We start from the raw sequence: 17,046 nt of genomic DNA on the forward strand, positions 1-17,046 counted from the left end.
AGAGACTGTGCCTGTTTTGGAGTGAGACAAGGCATCCTTGAAAGACAACCCTGAAAGCAGCTCTGGTCCATGCACAGTGGTGAGAGCACTGGGCATGGAAGGAAGATGTCACGATGGCAAAAGAACTTTCCGGGCGGTGCCGAGTGACATGGAAGCACACGAGGTTTCAGCGTGTTTCCAGGGGAAGCCTATGGTGCAAGAAGGACTCCTCTCCTCTTCATGAACTGAGGATTGAGTCTTCTAAAGGGTGGTGCCGGACTGAGAGTTGGTGATTTGGGGGAATGTATTGCATTGGGAAATTTTGGTGGGGGGGAAAGAAGGTGCTTTTGTAAGGTTTTCATTTTTTTTTTCTTTTCCCTTATAGTTTTTTCTTCTTTTCTTGTAGTTTAGTTAATAAGGTTTACTTTATTTCTAAGCTGGAGCCTGCTTTGCTTATTCCTGGTCACATCTCACAGCAGACACCAGGAAGAGGGTATTCTCATGGGGGCACTGGCTCTGTGCCAGACCTAAACCATGACACCAAAGGTAGAAGTGAGAATGGTCACAGGTAGAAGTGAGAATGGTCACAAGAGCTAGGATGGAGAGGAACCAGGTTCTGTGGGGGCAAACAAGGTATCATTAAAGGATGAGGCATGTAAGTAGAGGTGAACAATGTTTCAGATCTTGCAGACTGAGAAAATTTTCAGAAGGGACAATAATGGGCTTAATCATGTTGCATAAGCACCAATTACTTCAATGCAATTAAACGGAGCCAATACTGAAGTGCTTCACCTATTCAACCAACATTGCTGATGTGACCTTCATATGATACAGAAGCAAATGCAAAACACCTAAAGACGTAGGAATGACTTATGTAGCTTTAGAGATTTAATGTAGAGCTAAAAAATGTACCCAACAGGCAGTGTATTTCTGATTTGCACCCACAGCCAACTTCCTTTTTTAGTCTCATTAATAGGAAATTCTGCTCTCTTCCTCTATAATACATGCATGGTTTCAGGACAGCCATTGATCAATGTCTCTGTTGTCTGAATGAATTAAGACTTAAAACTCTCCAGTAGCAAGTGTCAGAAGTTATTTTGCACTTAAGCCACTGAAAAACACAAAGACTGCTTTTCTTTGCACCTTCCAAAGTCTCATGCACGCAGGTGGTTCAGGTTGCTGGTGTAACAACAATTTGTCTCTGGAAACAGTGCTGGACTAAAGCCATGCATTGTTGAGGGTTGTGCTGAATGTCTCTGAGAGGCCTGACTATGTCCTTTTTGCTAAAGTGGGACAGCCCTGAATAGTAGCAGAATGTCAGCTTGTATTTTAGGTGCTACTGTCAAGCACCAGTAGCGAGAAGCATTCTGGTGAGAGAAGCATTTAGAAGGTTGCTCTAAATTTGGACCCAAAACAGAATAGCTATCCAGGTACTATTGATAAGAGGATCACACTCTTGTTATTGTTGCAGATGAAAGGGGAAGAGTTGCAGGTCAATAAGGGCTAAATATTTTTGGCTGAGTTCTGACCAATTGCAGGCAATTGCAGGCAGGAGTTGGATGTGCTCCTTTCAATCCCAAAGGACAAGCTGGTGAGAAGCCCCAATATGGGGGCAAATCTGATTGACAGCACTATCACAGAACACCATGCACTTATCATCAGGAGGAAAACTTTGGTTTGGAGTTTCTTACCTGTCCTGTTTGATGGTGCTGCCACTCAGAATACCTTTTCACTCTGTTGTTTATGAGGAGCACATAAAAGCTTTGCAGCCCATGGGAATGGTTCATCAAAATTACTCAGATGCTGGTGAATCTTTGGGAGAGATGCCTAAATCTGTTAGGATTTTGAGTTCCATAGTACACTCTCAGGACAGTGCCATTTCTGCATTTTTCATTTACTTAAGGAAATTCAGCCAATGTTGAATGTGGATGCTCACCCCACTACCTGTCAGGACAATTAAACATTGCTTAGTTTGCCCTTCAAACTGATAAAAACCAATCCTTCTTGGGCAACTAACTGTAATTCTGTAAAACATGTTCAGTTCTGTTAAATATTTTACCTAGATGCTTGACCTCACTTACCAGTGACAGAAGACATGGGAAAGCCCAAGGTATTTCTTTGTCTTGCTCTTTGCAGGTAAGACTGGTCTTTAGCCATAGACCTTTCAGACCTGAAGGAAAGGCAGGAGCAAGGAAGACTTACCCCTTGTAGTTAGAGAGGACTCAAACACACAGGAGCACTCAAACACTATGAGACACGAGGAGAGGTATCCATGGCTATTGAGGGTGCTGGATGATGTCACTGAAAGGTATCTTGATTTTTTGTAAAACATCTTGGTGATCAGGAGGCATTACTGACAACTGGAAGGAAGGACATGTCACTCCCATTTTCAAGCAGGGCAAGAAGGAAAATCTGAGAAACTACAGATTTATCAGACTCATCTCAATCTGTGGGAAGGTGATAAAAAATTTTCCCCTGGTAGCTGCTTCCAAACATAAAGGCCAGGAAGCTGACTGGTATAACACTGAAACACAAGAAAACTTTTTTACTGTGACGGTGGTCAAACACTGGAATGGGAGGCCCAGAGAGATTATGGAATCCTCAGCCTTGGGGATACTTAAAAGCCACTAGACATAGCTCTGAGCACCTCAGAGCAGCAAAGCTGGAGCAGATATCTCTAGAGCTGCCCAACAGACTCTGCCATGTTGTGAGCATTGATTTTAACACAGCACGTTTCAGGAAAAATACTAGATATGCACAGCAAAATCTTGTTTTAATTTGTGAATATGCTGTGCCAGCATCAAGGGTGCCACCTGACAAATATTGTTACAATTACACTCAGAACAGAGTCACATATTTGAGTGGACTAATGCACACTTTGTTTGTGATCATACACACGCATACCTGTATGCTGAACATGACCCAAATGGCAGGTAAAAAAGAGATAAGTTTGCTCTCCCCCCATCTCCCTAAACCTGGTTTATCAGGGAAAATGGCACATTCTGCACCTTTTTTTAAAATAATTTTTTAATAAATCAAATCTACCTTCTATGCCTCAAAGGTATGGAGTTTTATCTCAGCAACAGGACAGTTCTTACCCTGACCTACAGTACTAGACCTATTCCTTCAGTTGCCCAGTGTCTTTCTTTAGCTGTACAGATGAAAAGGCAGGTCTGTCACTCCCCTGAAATTACACAGAGACACACTTCTCTTTCTCTCTAGACCTTATTTTCTTTTTAGTTTTTTCCATTTCTTTATGTCATATGAGCAGGGGAAGTCTAGGGTTTGTTTATCTTCAGCTGTCTCCTCTGCAAGTTGTTCAGCTATTTCCTTGGCTTCTCTGCTAACCATAACCCTCAACCACAGGATTCAGTTGTTCCTATTTCTTAAAAAACAAAGTCGATGAATTACAATATAACAACAGTGTTCCACCCACAATTATTTCTGTTCCTCTTCTTGCCTTCATAGTCTTCTTTCCTCTTTTAGTATGTTTTCTTCACCTCCAACAGATCATTCTTTCTCATACATAAGAGCATACAATGCTTCTCTTTCTGCTGAGCACAAGGGAACTATAGGTGTAGTTGAAAGGAAGGGGTTTTATTCATTTGTTGGTGTAATATAAATTTTTTATGTCTATTAATATCATATTACTGGGTTGTGTCTCTAAATGATTCTCTAGGACTTGTCAGGAACACATTCAGCACTAAGAACAAGAGTCTGAGAAATCTGGATTTGACTTTTGACTCAGTCATCCCTGTCCTTCTCTCAGCTCACAGCAGAACTCAACTTCCTTTTTAAACATCCTTCACTGGTGGAGGAGCTGTTTGATTTACTGTAAGAAAATCCTCCAATTGGATCAAATCTGGTTTGTAAAATTAATGAAAGGCTGACCTGATTGTCTTGTGAAGGTAATTCAGAGAGACATGCTAGTGCTCCTGACCCTCCTGACAAACAAGGACATTTCCTTTCAGCAGCTGCATTTATGGACCTATCCTTATCAGCACCCCAGACCCCAAACCTGGCTGGTAAAGCCAAGCCAAGCTAAAGGCTTCTTTTCCACTGTGCTGGTTTCATTGCAGCATTTCATGTGAGCAGCTGGGTGTGCAGAGGGTGCTGGGTTACAACTGCTGTCACCGTGATCTCTGCTCTGTCAATATTATCACATTGACTCGCTGCTTTCATCCCAGTTTAAATAGCCCAGAGATGCAGTTAAAAAATAAATGGATAATCAAAGCTTTTCCTCTAATTCTGTTTTACCTCACAAAAGTGGAGAGTAAGGATCAAAGGATCACTCTCTGCTGCTGATAAAACAAAGCCTGGAAACAGGGATGTTTCTGTCGGCTCTAGGGGCACGGATTTCCAGCCGTGAGCACGTTTCATGTGTGCTGCTGTGCATGGCAGTGCCTTCCTCCTCCTTTCTCGGCTGATGCCTCGTACCTGCCCTGCCCTCCAGTGGCCCAGCGCAGCCACAGGGCCGGGGACTGCTGCTCTGCAGTGATGCTCCAGCTAAGAGAGAAGTGCTGCAGGTGTGGGTGCTTGCACCGCAGCCGTGGGTGTCACGGGTGGCGAGCTCAGTGCCAGCAATAAGCACTGACCGTCCATATGAGGCTTGCTCTGGCAAATGATGGTGATGAAAACACTTTGTGCAATCAGGGATCTGATCTCCCAAACTGCTTTTCTGCTCCTGCCTCTGGAATCCATATCACTGGGGACAATAGAATACTAAAGAGCCCAAATTTCTGTCTGGGTGGGGAGAGAGATGAAAATATGGTTAACAGAATATTTTCCTTACTTTAACAAAGTGTTTGAATCTTTAGCTTTGTAGCTGCAGCTCTCTCCATAGAGAGTAGCAGGCATGACTTCCCCAGGTATTTTCCTGGGGAAGACTGTGAGAAGGTCAGAAAAAAAAATGATAAACAATTCTTATCTCCACTTGCTGCACCTGTTGTTGTGCACATGTGAAATGTGTTATGAAGATTTGTTTACCAAAGGGTGATTTCTTAATTGGATGGTGTTTGGATTGATTGACCAATTAGGTAAAAGCTGTATTGGACTGTTTGTAAGGGGATGAGTTTCTTAATAAATAGAATAGAATAGAATAGAATAGAATAGAATAGAATAGAATAGAATAGAATAGAATATTTGATCAGCTTTCTGGAAACATGGACTCAATGCTAATTATTACCTGGCTGGGGACCTGTGATGACAAACCTTTCCATACAATAAAGAGATGGAAACTAGTAGCATTCCAAGGAGTGCTAAGCAACAAAAGGATGTTCTGTGTTTTGGCCTTGACAAAACAGTTCCTTGGCTCCTCTGCACAGACACTGCTCCAGAGAAAAATGCGTTTAATGCAGCAGTATCCCCTCTCAAAGCAATCAGAGTGACCAACAGACTGAAGGAAGAGTCAAAGCAAGCAAACCTTTTTCTCAGTAGGTGGTGGAGAAGCCTGAGGATTATGGCTAAATAAGATAGGATTCAAACATCTGGGAAAGCAATTTTTGTCTTGCTTTCCCATGAAAGGTTCAGGACAACTGTGGGCTGCAGAAGTCATCTCTAAACCACCTTTCCAACCTGGTGTGTGGCATCTGTTGTCTTAGCATGACATTATAGAACAGACAGAGCAGCGACTTGAGAATGTAATGAGGAAGTGATAGCTCAAGGATGGATTGTAGAATGAATTCAGAAGTCTTGTCAGGGTCTAGAGACTGAGATACAACTGAGAGTCCAGTCAGTGCTTCTTCCAGTGCTCCAGTTCAGGACCTGTGCTGACATAACTGTAATTCCATTGAATTCCAAACTATATGCCCACTAAAAATATCCCATGCTACTGTTTTGGCTCTGCTATCACTCCTTGCTGGTGTTTCAGAATGGAGACCTGGGCAGTCCCAAAATTACATCCCTATGAAGATCCCACCATCATAGCTTAGCCCTTGTAAGGGGAAAAAGAACAAGGATGACAGAGATTTACAATCTGACAGTTTCAACTTTAGTAGGAGTGCCTGAACAGCACAGCTGAAATTCTTTTGATGTCACACAGCTTCTCAAGGGCTATTGCTTGGAACCTTGTGGCTTGGGGCAGGATTCAGGTACTAGGGCCAGCACATGTCATGGCAAAACATATATTCATAAATATAACAAACCTGACAGCCTCAATACCTTGTTGTTCCCAAGGATGCAAAAATACAGCAGATTATTTGGGGTAAATCTCAGTTCACAATATGCAAGTAATTTCTTTCATCTGCACAATAGTTAAGACTCACTGGAATTAAAAAGTAGGTATTTCTTCAACAAAAAATAGTATAACCCTATAGGAAAAATAGTCCATGATACAGACCAGTAAGTACAAACATAGGGAATTATACATTTTTCCGTAGAAAATACATGTTCATAGTTTGGAGATTACTGTTATCAAATTTCTGCTCTTCTTCCAATGTAGCAAAAGATTAATTAGGAAGAAGGGGTTTGTGGTTGACCTGCACTGTTGATGAGCCAAAACATAAGAAAAGACAGGGATCTTTCATACAAGGAAGTTCCAGTTCTGAGAGGCAAAGACGGGCTGAGTGGAAGGCAGCTGCAGAGTAGAAGTCTGCACCATAGTTACACAGACTTTGGAGATAATCAATGGAGACAAACCAGCATTGCAAGAAAACTGCCCCCCCTCATCCCAAAGAACAGCTCCAGACAGGTTTATCTAACTTATGTGAGATCTTGATGCAGAGACAAAAAAACAGTTGCAGAAGTATCTCTTTCTCTGTTGATTGTAAAGGGAGACTGGACAACAAACTGAGATGCAGAGTGTGACAGTACAGAAGTCTGTACTGAGCAGTGAACTCTGTTTCCTTATAATAGTGCTGGATTGTTGGTTCTGCTGCTCTGCCACCCCAAAGATAAACCTGAGAAACAGGAATTTCTCAACCATATCCATGACTATCCTCAATCATCCTACAAGGAAAACCCTCTTTTTCTGTTTAGAGACACAAGAACTACTGCCTTAATAGGAGTTTATTTTTTATAAAAGCTCATACATCACTGTATGCCTATGAATATAGCAGAAACTGCAAGTCTGCTTTCCACAGTCAAAAATAATATTAATTATCATATGTTTAATGTGTACTTAATGTGTTTAATGTGTCTTAAAATAAGCAGCACTTCCTGTGCCTGTCTGGCCTGTGGGTTGCACAGTACAGGTTACGTTGTTTATACACATAGGACAGCCAACTCACTGTGCAGGTGATTTTGTGTTGGCCTCATTTCTCTCTGTGGTGTTTTTGGCTGGGGTAGAGTTAATTTTCTTCACAGTGGCTAGTGTGGGGTTATGTTTTGGATTTGTGCTGGAAACAGAATTGGTAATTCAAGGATATTTTCATTATCAATGAGCAATGCTCACACAGCATCAAGGCCTTTTCTGTTTCTCACCATTCCATCAGCAATGGGTTGGCATGCACAGGGAGATGGGATGGGACACAGCCAGGAGAGCTGACCTCAGCTGACCCCAGGAATACTCCAGGCCATATGCTCATGCTCAGCAGGTAAAACTGAGGGAAGAAGCAGGGGGAACATTCAGAGTGCTTTCCTGGGGATGCCTGAGCTCCTGCCTGACAATGGAGAGTGAATTTCGTGTTTTGCTTTGCTCGTAGGCATGGCTTTTTCCTTACCATTTAAACCGTCATTATCCCAACCTAAGAGTTTTCTAACTTTTACCCTTCTGATTCTCTTCCCCGCCTACACGGCAGGGGGGGAATTAAGCAAATGTCTGTGTGGTACTTAGCTGCCAGCTGAGATTAGACCATGACACTCTCAAATTTTTCCCAGTGGCAGCTGCTTAAAAAGAGCTATTACATAAGAAAGTGCAACTTTAAACAACATTCAATTTCTCCAAATCAAAGTTTGTCTAGACATGGTAGCAGAATAGTGCTTCTGAAAGTACTACAACCTCTGAAAATGGGAATTAGATAAATTGAACAAAAGAAATTTTTTAAAATTAGGAAACCTATCCTACAAAAAAACGCGAAGTATTAGTTACATTGGGAAAAACCTAATTTTCAGTTAATAGGGTTTTTTGATGTTAATGCATTATGGTTTTGCTCTGGTGATCTCACTTCATAAACCTTCAGGTGATGGGTGTGTGTCTCTCCATAAAGCCAGAACACCAACTATTACTGTGGGTGAGTTCACAAGTATGGTTGGCATAGGTTTGCGTTTTCCCTTGTTTCTCAACAAAAGAAATAGCTGAATCCACCAAAAAAAAGCTTGTGCAGTTGGCAAGGACAAAGTATATAAAGTTCTTTAAAGATAGTAACATAGAGATGGGGCAGCAGCTCCAAAACACTGAGTGTTCTGAATCAGCATTTTTCTGTACTGACCCCTTCCAGATAGGGAAAATTAAAAAAATAAAATCCATCATTTGCTCAAAAATTCTCTGCATTGCCAAGCACAACAGAGATCTTCCTAACATATAAAATTAATGGATTAGGATTCATCTCCTGGGATCCAACGGAGCAGGAGTTTAAAAAATGTTCTTAAAAACCACTGTTCATTGTTTTTACTTTATTGGGTAGCTGATACCTTCTAAAGATAAACATTAAGAAATACCATCCCAAAACTTACAAGATTTTAAGAATGCACAGCACTGTTGCCACATTATAATTGTAAGGTTTTAAAATTATTACTCCGTTTTCTAAAAAGAATTTTCCAATTCTTACAGCAAAAGTATTTTCAAAGATAAATTTCAATGACAATTTTATAAAGGAAACCAAGTATAATGCTTATTGGTTACTATTGTTTCATGTTGGCTCTTGAGAAGTTGATTGTGGATGGATTGCTGGACCCAGAAGGAACTGCTGGTGAGGGCATCAAGGTCATTTTCATTTGCTTTTATCTACAGAGGAGTAAAAGACAATACAATATCATCTTTCAAAGGAAAATCTCTTCTTTGCAATTTGTCACTCAGAGGTAATAATGGAGAAGGAGTGCTAGGAGCCAGAAAGAATGATTATTGCTCCCTCACTCTGCTGAAGCTTTAGCCTTTAGTCCTCTCTATTAGAAAAGCTTTTCCCCTAGGACAGAGAAAAACAAATAGGATACTGCACTCTGTTGCTGCTACTGATGCCCTGGATGGGGTTCGCTGTAAGGTAGCTTTAAAGAATGATATCATGAAATATGGAAAAGTTAATTTCACCCTCCTACCATAGCAGGTCTGTTCCTGTCCCATATTAATTAGCACTAAGAACAGACTCGTTTTATCTGAAGTACAAACTGGGGCTTTCTGTTCACCTATTGGGAAATCATTTCTCAAACTAGCTCATCTCATTGCTGAAACACATATGCACCCAAAACTTCAGCTTGGATTTTGGCATGCTTCCTGTCACTCACTGTTCCCCCTGCCCATAGGAATCCACTCCCCTGCTGTAGCAGGCACCATTTCAGCCGCAGCTGGCACAGAGCAGCAGCATGGCCCGACTGTGCCTCCTGAAGGACTTGCCTGGTTTTCACCTTTTCCTGAAGCATTTCCTCTGCCTGATGAACAGCTGGAGAGTGTGGTGCTGTCACTAGTCCTTGTTCCCAGTGCCTCACCCCACTCATATGCTGCACTGCACAGGTCTTTGCTTGGCTTTTCTAAGAGACACTTCAATTCACCAAGGCAACAGAAAACTAACCCAGAAAACAAAGCTAATTGATTTCTGCTCACAGAAAGGTCTGCCAAGCACCAGGGCATATACAAGGACTGTCAATACCAAGTTACACACTGTGAACACTGCAGAGGAGGGAAGGGGAGATGCTGGGTGTTACTCCTGTTAGCAGTGAGGAGCTCATGCTAGTTCAAACACTGCTGGCACTGCCTGCAGCACCTTTATTTGTGGAATCATAGAAGGGTGTAGGTTGGAAGGAAGCTTAAAGATCATCTAGTTCCAGCCCCTCTGCCATGGGCAGGGATGCCTTCCATTAAATCAGGCTGCTCAGATCCCCATCCAGCTTGGCCTTGAACACTTCCACAGATGGGGCATCCACAAATTTTCTGGATAACCAGTTCCAGTTCCTTACCAACTTCACAGTAAAGAATTTCTTCCTAATATCTAATCTAAATCTACTCTCTCTTTCAGTGTAATGCCATTCTACCTTGTCCAACTACTCCATGTCCTTGTAAAAAAAATCCCACTCCATCTCTCTTATAGGCTTTCTTTAGGTACTGAAAGGCTGCTCTAAGGTCTCCCTGGAGCCTTCTCTTTCTGTGAAGACAGCTTTTGTTTTTGCAAAACAAATCTGTCAGCTTAACCCAAACAGCACATTTGTTGGGGGGTTATTGTCTGCAACACAGGGACAATAACAAATTTAATTTTTCACATCAAGCTGTTTGTAAATTTGCAAGTCAAACAGTCATGCTTCATTTTGTACTCTTGTTGCTAACTGAACCCAGGTTTTGTATGGGCCTTCATACCCATGTCTCAGTCTAGCAGCTAAACTTATCCGTTTCTTTCAGCTGAACTTTTTAAATAAGGCTCCAATCAAAATGAGGTTCTCCATGCCTGGGATGCCAGGCCTTCTTGTCGAATTTACAGATTCCAAGACAACTCAGCTTCTGAGAGGGCTTATTTCAGACAAGCCTTTCACCAGATAAACAGACTGCTACCCTTTTGTTTTCTTGAAGTTTCAGAGAAGCAATAAGTAGTCTTTACTAAGAAAAAGAGATGGTTACCTGTAACAGCCAAAACTGAGGAATGAGCCTGTTATTTTTGTGTGACAGGTGTTCCTGCGACCGTGCCTGTATATGGTGCCCTCTTGACAGGAACAGGCTGACATACCTGCAATAAAATATTTTAAATCTTTCACTATTTTGTCTTCTCTTGCAATTACTAATCGGACAAAATTGAAATAGAAGTCCTATGATAATCTGTCTTTCTATGAAATGCATCCCAATACTTTCATCTAACTTCTCTCTGGGAAAGATCTCTTGCACTGGGATTAAACTGTTCAGTTCTCAGCTTTCATCAGGAGACGATGGCTAAATCTGCTCAACACTGCAGCAATCCAATTCTAAATCCATTTTTAAGAAACAACATGTGCCACATCATTTTATGGATTCTTCTATTTGTTAGAGTATTTACATTTTCCAGTGATGTTTTTAATATATCAGGTAAGAGAGGTAAATAAATATCAATGAAACAAAGCAAATTCTGCCTTGTGTAGATATCTATCACTCACTATTCCAGTTGCTGCCTGCAGGAGGCTGAACTGGTTGAAAAATCACTTCTGAAGACATGCTGCAATTGATATTTGGGTTAAGGGAAAATTCTCTCTAGCTTTGATGGGAAATGGTAACCACTATATTCATGGAAGTCTTTCAGAATTGTGTAATTATCAAATTTCTTATAAATTTCAGTTTAGTTTGCTTTTGATATTGTATTGTATGTATGAACATGCAGGCAGCTCACTACATGCTGTGAAATTGTGTTCTTTGGAGGAAAGCATCCTTCAGCCACGTTCACATGCCCTTCTCAGTCCATCAAAACAACAGAAAAAAGGAAATATACAAAATTATTTTGGAGGCATTTCACTGGGCCTTATTTCACATGGACTCAGCTTTTAGATCCTGCAATGAATCCCACTGATTCAGGTGGTGATTTTAAAATGTACTTGCTCAGTGTGCTTTACTATTCACAGTACATTAAGGATGCAAAAGCACCATGGATGCTTGCACAGTAAATAGGCACTGAAAATCCAATCTTTATGTATTTGAAATATTTCTCTTTAAAAAACAGAAGAAAACAAAAGCCTAAACAGAGCTACTTGCTTGGCCCAGCAGTGCCCTTTGCAGATGTTCTGTTTTAACACATTCTTGCTGGAACACAGCAAAATGTTCAGTGGTCTGCAGGGTTTATATCAAAATATCTGATCCATGAAATAATTAGAAAATTTTTTATTTCTTCCTTGGTGCAATATTTCTTCCTCCATATGAAATTTGGGCTCTCTGATTTTCAGTGAAATCAGTGATGAAATGTAGCAGATTACCCAGAAGCAAAGCTTTGTCCACTTTGATTGCAAGTAGGACATGTTTATTATTAAAAGTACTGAGGCTTAGTTCACGAGCTGGACAGACTACTGTAAGAGCAGGAACTAGTCTACAATATTTTTCTGTAACATAAAGAGCAATAAAATTTGGGTCCTTTGTTTCCTTTCCTCCCACCTTGGCATATTTTGATTAGTAAGGAAAATTACCATTGAATCCCCAAACTTCTTTTCTCAAGAGCTAGTTATCCTCATGTTGTACAAGGCATTTCAGAGATTTATTAGTTTAATTAACCTGTTCCCGCTGTCTGACTCGTTGGTAGACATATGGAGGGAATGGTGGACGGGAGACATATTTGCCTTCTCCTGCTGTGACATTGAAAACTCCACCTTCATAAACCACTTTGCCTCTAGAAACTGTCACAACTGGAACTCCATGGCAGACCATTCCTTCAAATATATTGCAGTCATTTGCCTGGTGATGTGTCTTTGCAGATATTGTCCTGTGTTTGCAAAACAACACACAAAAATTACTATGATTCATGCATTTGACTTCATTATAAAATGTTGATAAATTGATATAGGAAGAAAATTTAGCAACATTATTTAACTACAGCCCTGTACAGTACATCAGAGAGCAGCTGTAAAAATAGGATAGCACAATAACATTTCATTGAACAGTAATTGCATTTCAAAAGAATGAAGAGGGAGTCAAAAGGACAGAACTCAGCAGCCTTTAAATGCAAAATTTTCCACTACAAAAGAGATTAGTGGAAAAAACCCAGGTTATAATATTTTCTTTGGATAACATGATTTTATTTTGCCTTGTCAAGCAAATATCTATGCACAATTCGATCAGAAAAAGCTCTGACCTTTTAGCTGGAATGACTTGCAATTTCAAGTTTGAAAAGCATGGCTGCAATGTTTCAGAGATTGAGTCTCACAAATAGCACAAAGACCATTTCATTGGAAAGTCAGTAGATGGTAATGATTTTTGGTAATGCTTGGTGTGAGCTCGATTGATTCAATGACTGACAGCCCAAATATCTTAAGGCTGCTAAATAATAAAGACATCACACTTCTATTTATCTTTCCTCCAAGGGTATTAAGTAAATTAGAACTTCAGACTTCAGCAGTATTCATTTGACTGATTGTATTATTGGGTTTTGTATATACAGACTTCATTCTATATTATTTCCATTTTTCTAGACCATTTTTCCAATCCCAGCTGGCTACTTTAAAGGCAGAGCCAATGCTAGAGATGACATTACTGTCTGGAAGTTCCAGGCTGTTTATACCTCCTTTATTGTCCATTTTCCCTACTAAGCTACTTACTATATACTGCAACAACAGACTCTGAGTTTCAGTTAACTATATTATTAGCTTCCTGTATCCAAGCTACAGATTATATATATTATTTAGAGAGTTTATATTTTTATCATCATTTATATTTTCTGAAAAGAAGGAGGCTTCATGCCTCCTTTGGCTACTAATCAGGCTTCTTCCAGGATGGGTGCTCATGCAATCAAAAATGTATCATGCATATATTATGATGCATATACGTGCATACATATTGTTCCAGAGACTGCATCTTTCTGCAAAGGAATTATCAAAGTCAAAAGGAATATGAAATATTAATACATTAAAATATTGATCCATTTGGAGAAGAATTTTTTTTAACTTTTGTCAATATCCTTACCAAAATGAGAAATGCAAAAATCTGTATATTACTTGAAGTATAGCCATTTTCAAAAACAATCATACTAAATATTCAAAATTATTACATATAAAGTGGAAAAAAGTATTCATGGAGGGACACTTAGTTTTCTTTCATATCATTCTGTTGAACTAAGAGTAATTGGTTCTGCTAAGGGCTACATTTAAATCTTGGTGGTAACTGACATTTCAAAGGCTATATGTATGCATATGTAAATACTGTCTATGACCAGTCTAGCCATAGGAGTAAAAACTTTGCCTTATACAACACACCTTGAACAGAAAACTTATGCATGCCTGCTTACCAATATCAGCATCACCTTGTAGGTTGACTTTGGGAAAAATCAAACCTCTCTTGTTTTCACTGGTCCTATCAAACAAATTTATCCATGGTTGTTATAATAGCCCTATTAGGAGTTTCTGAACATATTCTTCAGGCTTATTGCATTGCCCTTATGGGTGCAATTGCTAGAAGAGTAAGTAAGAACAAATGTAATATAATAATCTTCAGCATTCTCTGTGTATATATCCTATCTACTTACACAATAGCACCAGGACATGAAAATAAAAATGAAGAGGGTAATTTGAGGAAACACAGAAAAATAAGCAAGATTCTTCATCAACATGTGAGCTGTTTAAATGTGCTAGAACAGGACCACTAGAGGTTACCATGCCTCAAAGGTAAGTACGTCCTTCATTTAAAGGTACAAAATGAATGGAAGTTGGCACATTTTAAAGTAATATCCATTTGTACAGCTAAACTTTGCAATAGGACAAAACACATTTCCAGAGCTTGCTTCAGCAACAAACCTCAATAGAATTCATTTACAGCTTTTATGTTGAAACAAGCTGTTGATCATGCTGCCCTTTCTGAAGGTGAAGTGCATTTTCCTTGATGGAAATGACCAAAATTTGCCTATGATTTAACCCTCTGACATTATCAATGTCAGTAAAAGTTTCAGATAGCAAGCAAGCAACCAAATAGAACTAGATGGTATGTGTGGGTCTGAAGCTTACAATTCAGCAACCTGATGCAACAGACTGTTTACAGATGTATCACCCATTTCAGCAGCAGGCAGCTTAGCAAAGTTCTGATGTTTATTCTCAGCTAATGGCAAAAACAGTTGTAACCCACTAATAATCCAAGAAACCAAGGCTGCCACCACGGTAGAGTACAACTTAACAGCTGTCTCCAGCATCCCAGGTGATGCTGGGGTCACTCAGCATGAAAACAGATTCCTTTCAAAACTCTGTATTGTATTTTTAAAAGAAGACTTGTAAAATTACCTAATTCTGGTTATAAATTGCAGTGGCTCTTTTTTCAAGCAACCCTTTCTCAAATGGAGGCTGAAATCAGAACAATTACTTCAACATTTCAAAGAACATTCTCCTCTACAAAGAGGATACTCTAAAGACATCAGGTCCTATACTGCTCTTACTTATATCAGTGTTTCCATGCAGTTCACTTCAGCCGCTTTTGATACACCTGGCTTGCAAAGCAATTTGAATTTATTAACATATACACTGCCATTCCCCTAGTACCAAAGAGGAAGACATGCTTCTGAAATTGTCTTTTTTTCACCATCATACATCTGTCAAACTAATTTAGAGTCAAAGAATAATTTAGTCTAAGAACAACTGACAGATTTGCTCTGTATGAAGATGCAGTGACAAGCAGTACTGTATTTATGCATGCTGTACGTGGGAAAGGACTTTACAGCCACTCCTAGAGTATTGCAACTAATTAAATACAGACTGCAGCTTGAAACTTGAAAAAGAGCAGCAGCTGAGACTAATGCAGCGACACACAGGATGAAATTCAAGACTATACAGGCAGTCAGCTCAGGTTATGACCTAAAACTTTGTTAAGGAGTTAGAGGGACCAGTTTTCATCTCAACAAATATGCCTATGCTTCAGTCAGAGATGGAAACAGCAAACAGTGAGTTACAGCTGGGCAGGAGGGGGACATGGATGAAGGAGAACCATTGGATATTACAGTGATCTTACACCTTTCCTAATGCATAGGACATGAAGCTACATCAGCTCTAGAACCTAAACTTTGACTGTCATAAGGATTGTCCTTTGAATTTTCAAGGTCACATAGCAAGCAAATGAAGAATTTAATTATATTCAATAGAAATGGCTACATACCTCACTCAGATTTCTTTAAAAAGTTCAGAGACAGGAATGTGAAGGAATGTTGTAGATGACAGCCCTCAGGCAAGAATAGCTGTTCAACATTTCAATAAAGGGAGGACACCTATTTTATAATCAATTAATTACCTAATTTAAAATGTAATAATAAAGCCTGTGATTGAAAACAGCTGCCTTGTTGACAGCTGCCAAAGAAAACCAGTTTATGCAGGAGTGAGTATTTGAGCTGTAAGTAAATTCTCTCAATGCTTATAGTGCAGTATCTCTGAGCTCTTCAGAGCTGGGGGTAGGTGAGAAATGCCACTTTGCTGAGGACACTATCAGCCTTTGTGAGTTGCCTCTTCACCTTCAGATGCCTTTGAACTCTACATATTCTTAACCTGCTTTACTAAAATCTAGAAAAAACAAATCTTTCACCTTTCTGTGTTTTCTGAGTCACCACTCATTTATAATGAGAATTAAGAGTTTTATTAAAAAGAAAAGCAAAGAACAGGAAAAAGAAAATAGAGGAAATATAAGAAACCATTCAAATCTGTGTGTAAAAATTCTAGCTATAAGCCTATAATGTGGATTAAAAACCTTATGGCCTACTTTATATTAAGGAATTGCAATAACTGCATATGCAAAAATAGGCAGGCAACTATTTGTAAAGTTCCTAGCCTCTTGAAAAATATCTTCAATAAACATTACTTTTGAGTAGTCATATGAATTGAGAAGATTTGTAGATAAAAAGAGATGCAAGAAGAGGGAGAAAGTTAATGTCTGGGAGCTTCAGATCAAAGTGACTTATGTGAAGAAATGGAATATTTATTTCATGCAATCATATCTCCTAAAATTCATCATTTTAAGGGGATTAGACAATGACAACAAAATATTTTTTTTTTATTATGGTAAGTAGCTCATTTGTAAACAATATTATCCAGTCTGGTCCTACCAATTGTTCCAAGCTGATACAGAATGGAAGTGAACGTTTGTGAAAAACTGTGGGCAGAAGAGAAGCAGTAATGAAAAAATAGCTTGCAGAAAAGCATACAAAAAGAGAAGAGCACAAATTAGTCTATACAATGACTAGAGAAGATCTTGAAGTGTTTACAAGGGGAAAAAGTCAGAATTATGTAAAGGGAAAATAAAGAATTATTTAATTTTTTGGGTAACATTTCCGAGATTCGCTTCTCTGAAGATACCAAGTG

General features: G+C 39.5%; 1 protein-coding gene across 1 annotated transcript in view; it reads right to left on the reverse strand.

Moving 5' to 3' along the window:
• Positions 1-10,706: 10,706 nt before the first annotated feature.
• DPYS (dihydropyrimidinase) overlaps positions 10,707-17,046 on the reverse strand; it is a 28,653-nt gene continuing 22,313 nt past the window's right edge. The window contains exons 8-9 of the mRNA XM_054283775.1: positions 12,281-12,488; positions 10,707-10,781 (exon numbers count right to left, since the gene is read on the reverse strand). Of these exons, the coding sequence (XP_054139750.1) occupies positions 10,707-10,781; positions 12,281-12,488 (283 nt within the window). The remainder of the gene's footprint in view (positions 10,782-12,280; positions 12,489-17,046) is intronic.

This window comes from Melozone crissalis, unplaced genomic scaffold (genome assembly GCF_028551555.1).
Source record: "Melozone crissalis strain CALT ecotype California unplaced genomic scaffold, PUWL_Pcris_2 ptg000002l_1, whole genome shotgun sequence".
NCBI classification, from domain to species: domain Eukaryota; kingdom Metazoa; phylum Chordata; class Aves; order Passeriformes; family Passerellidae; genus Melozone; species Melozone crissalis.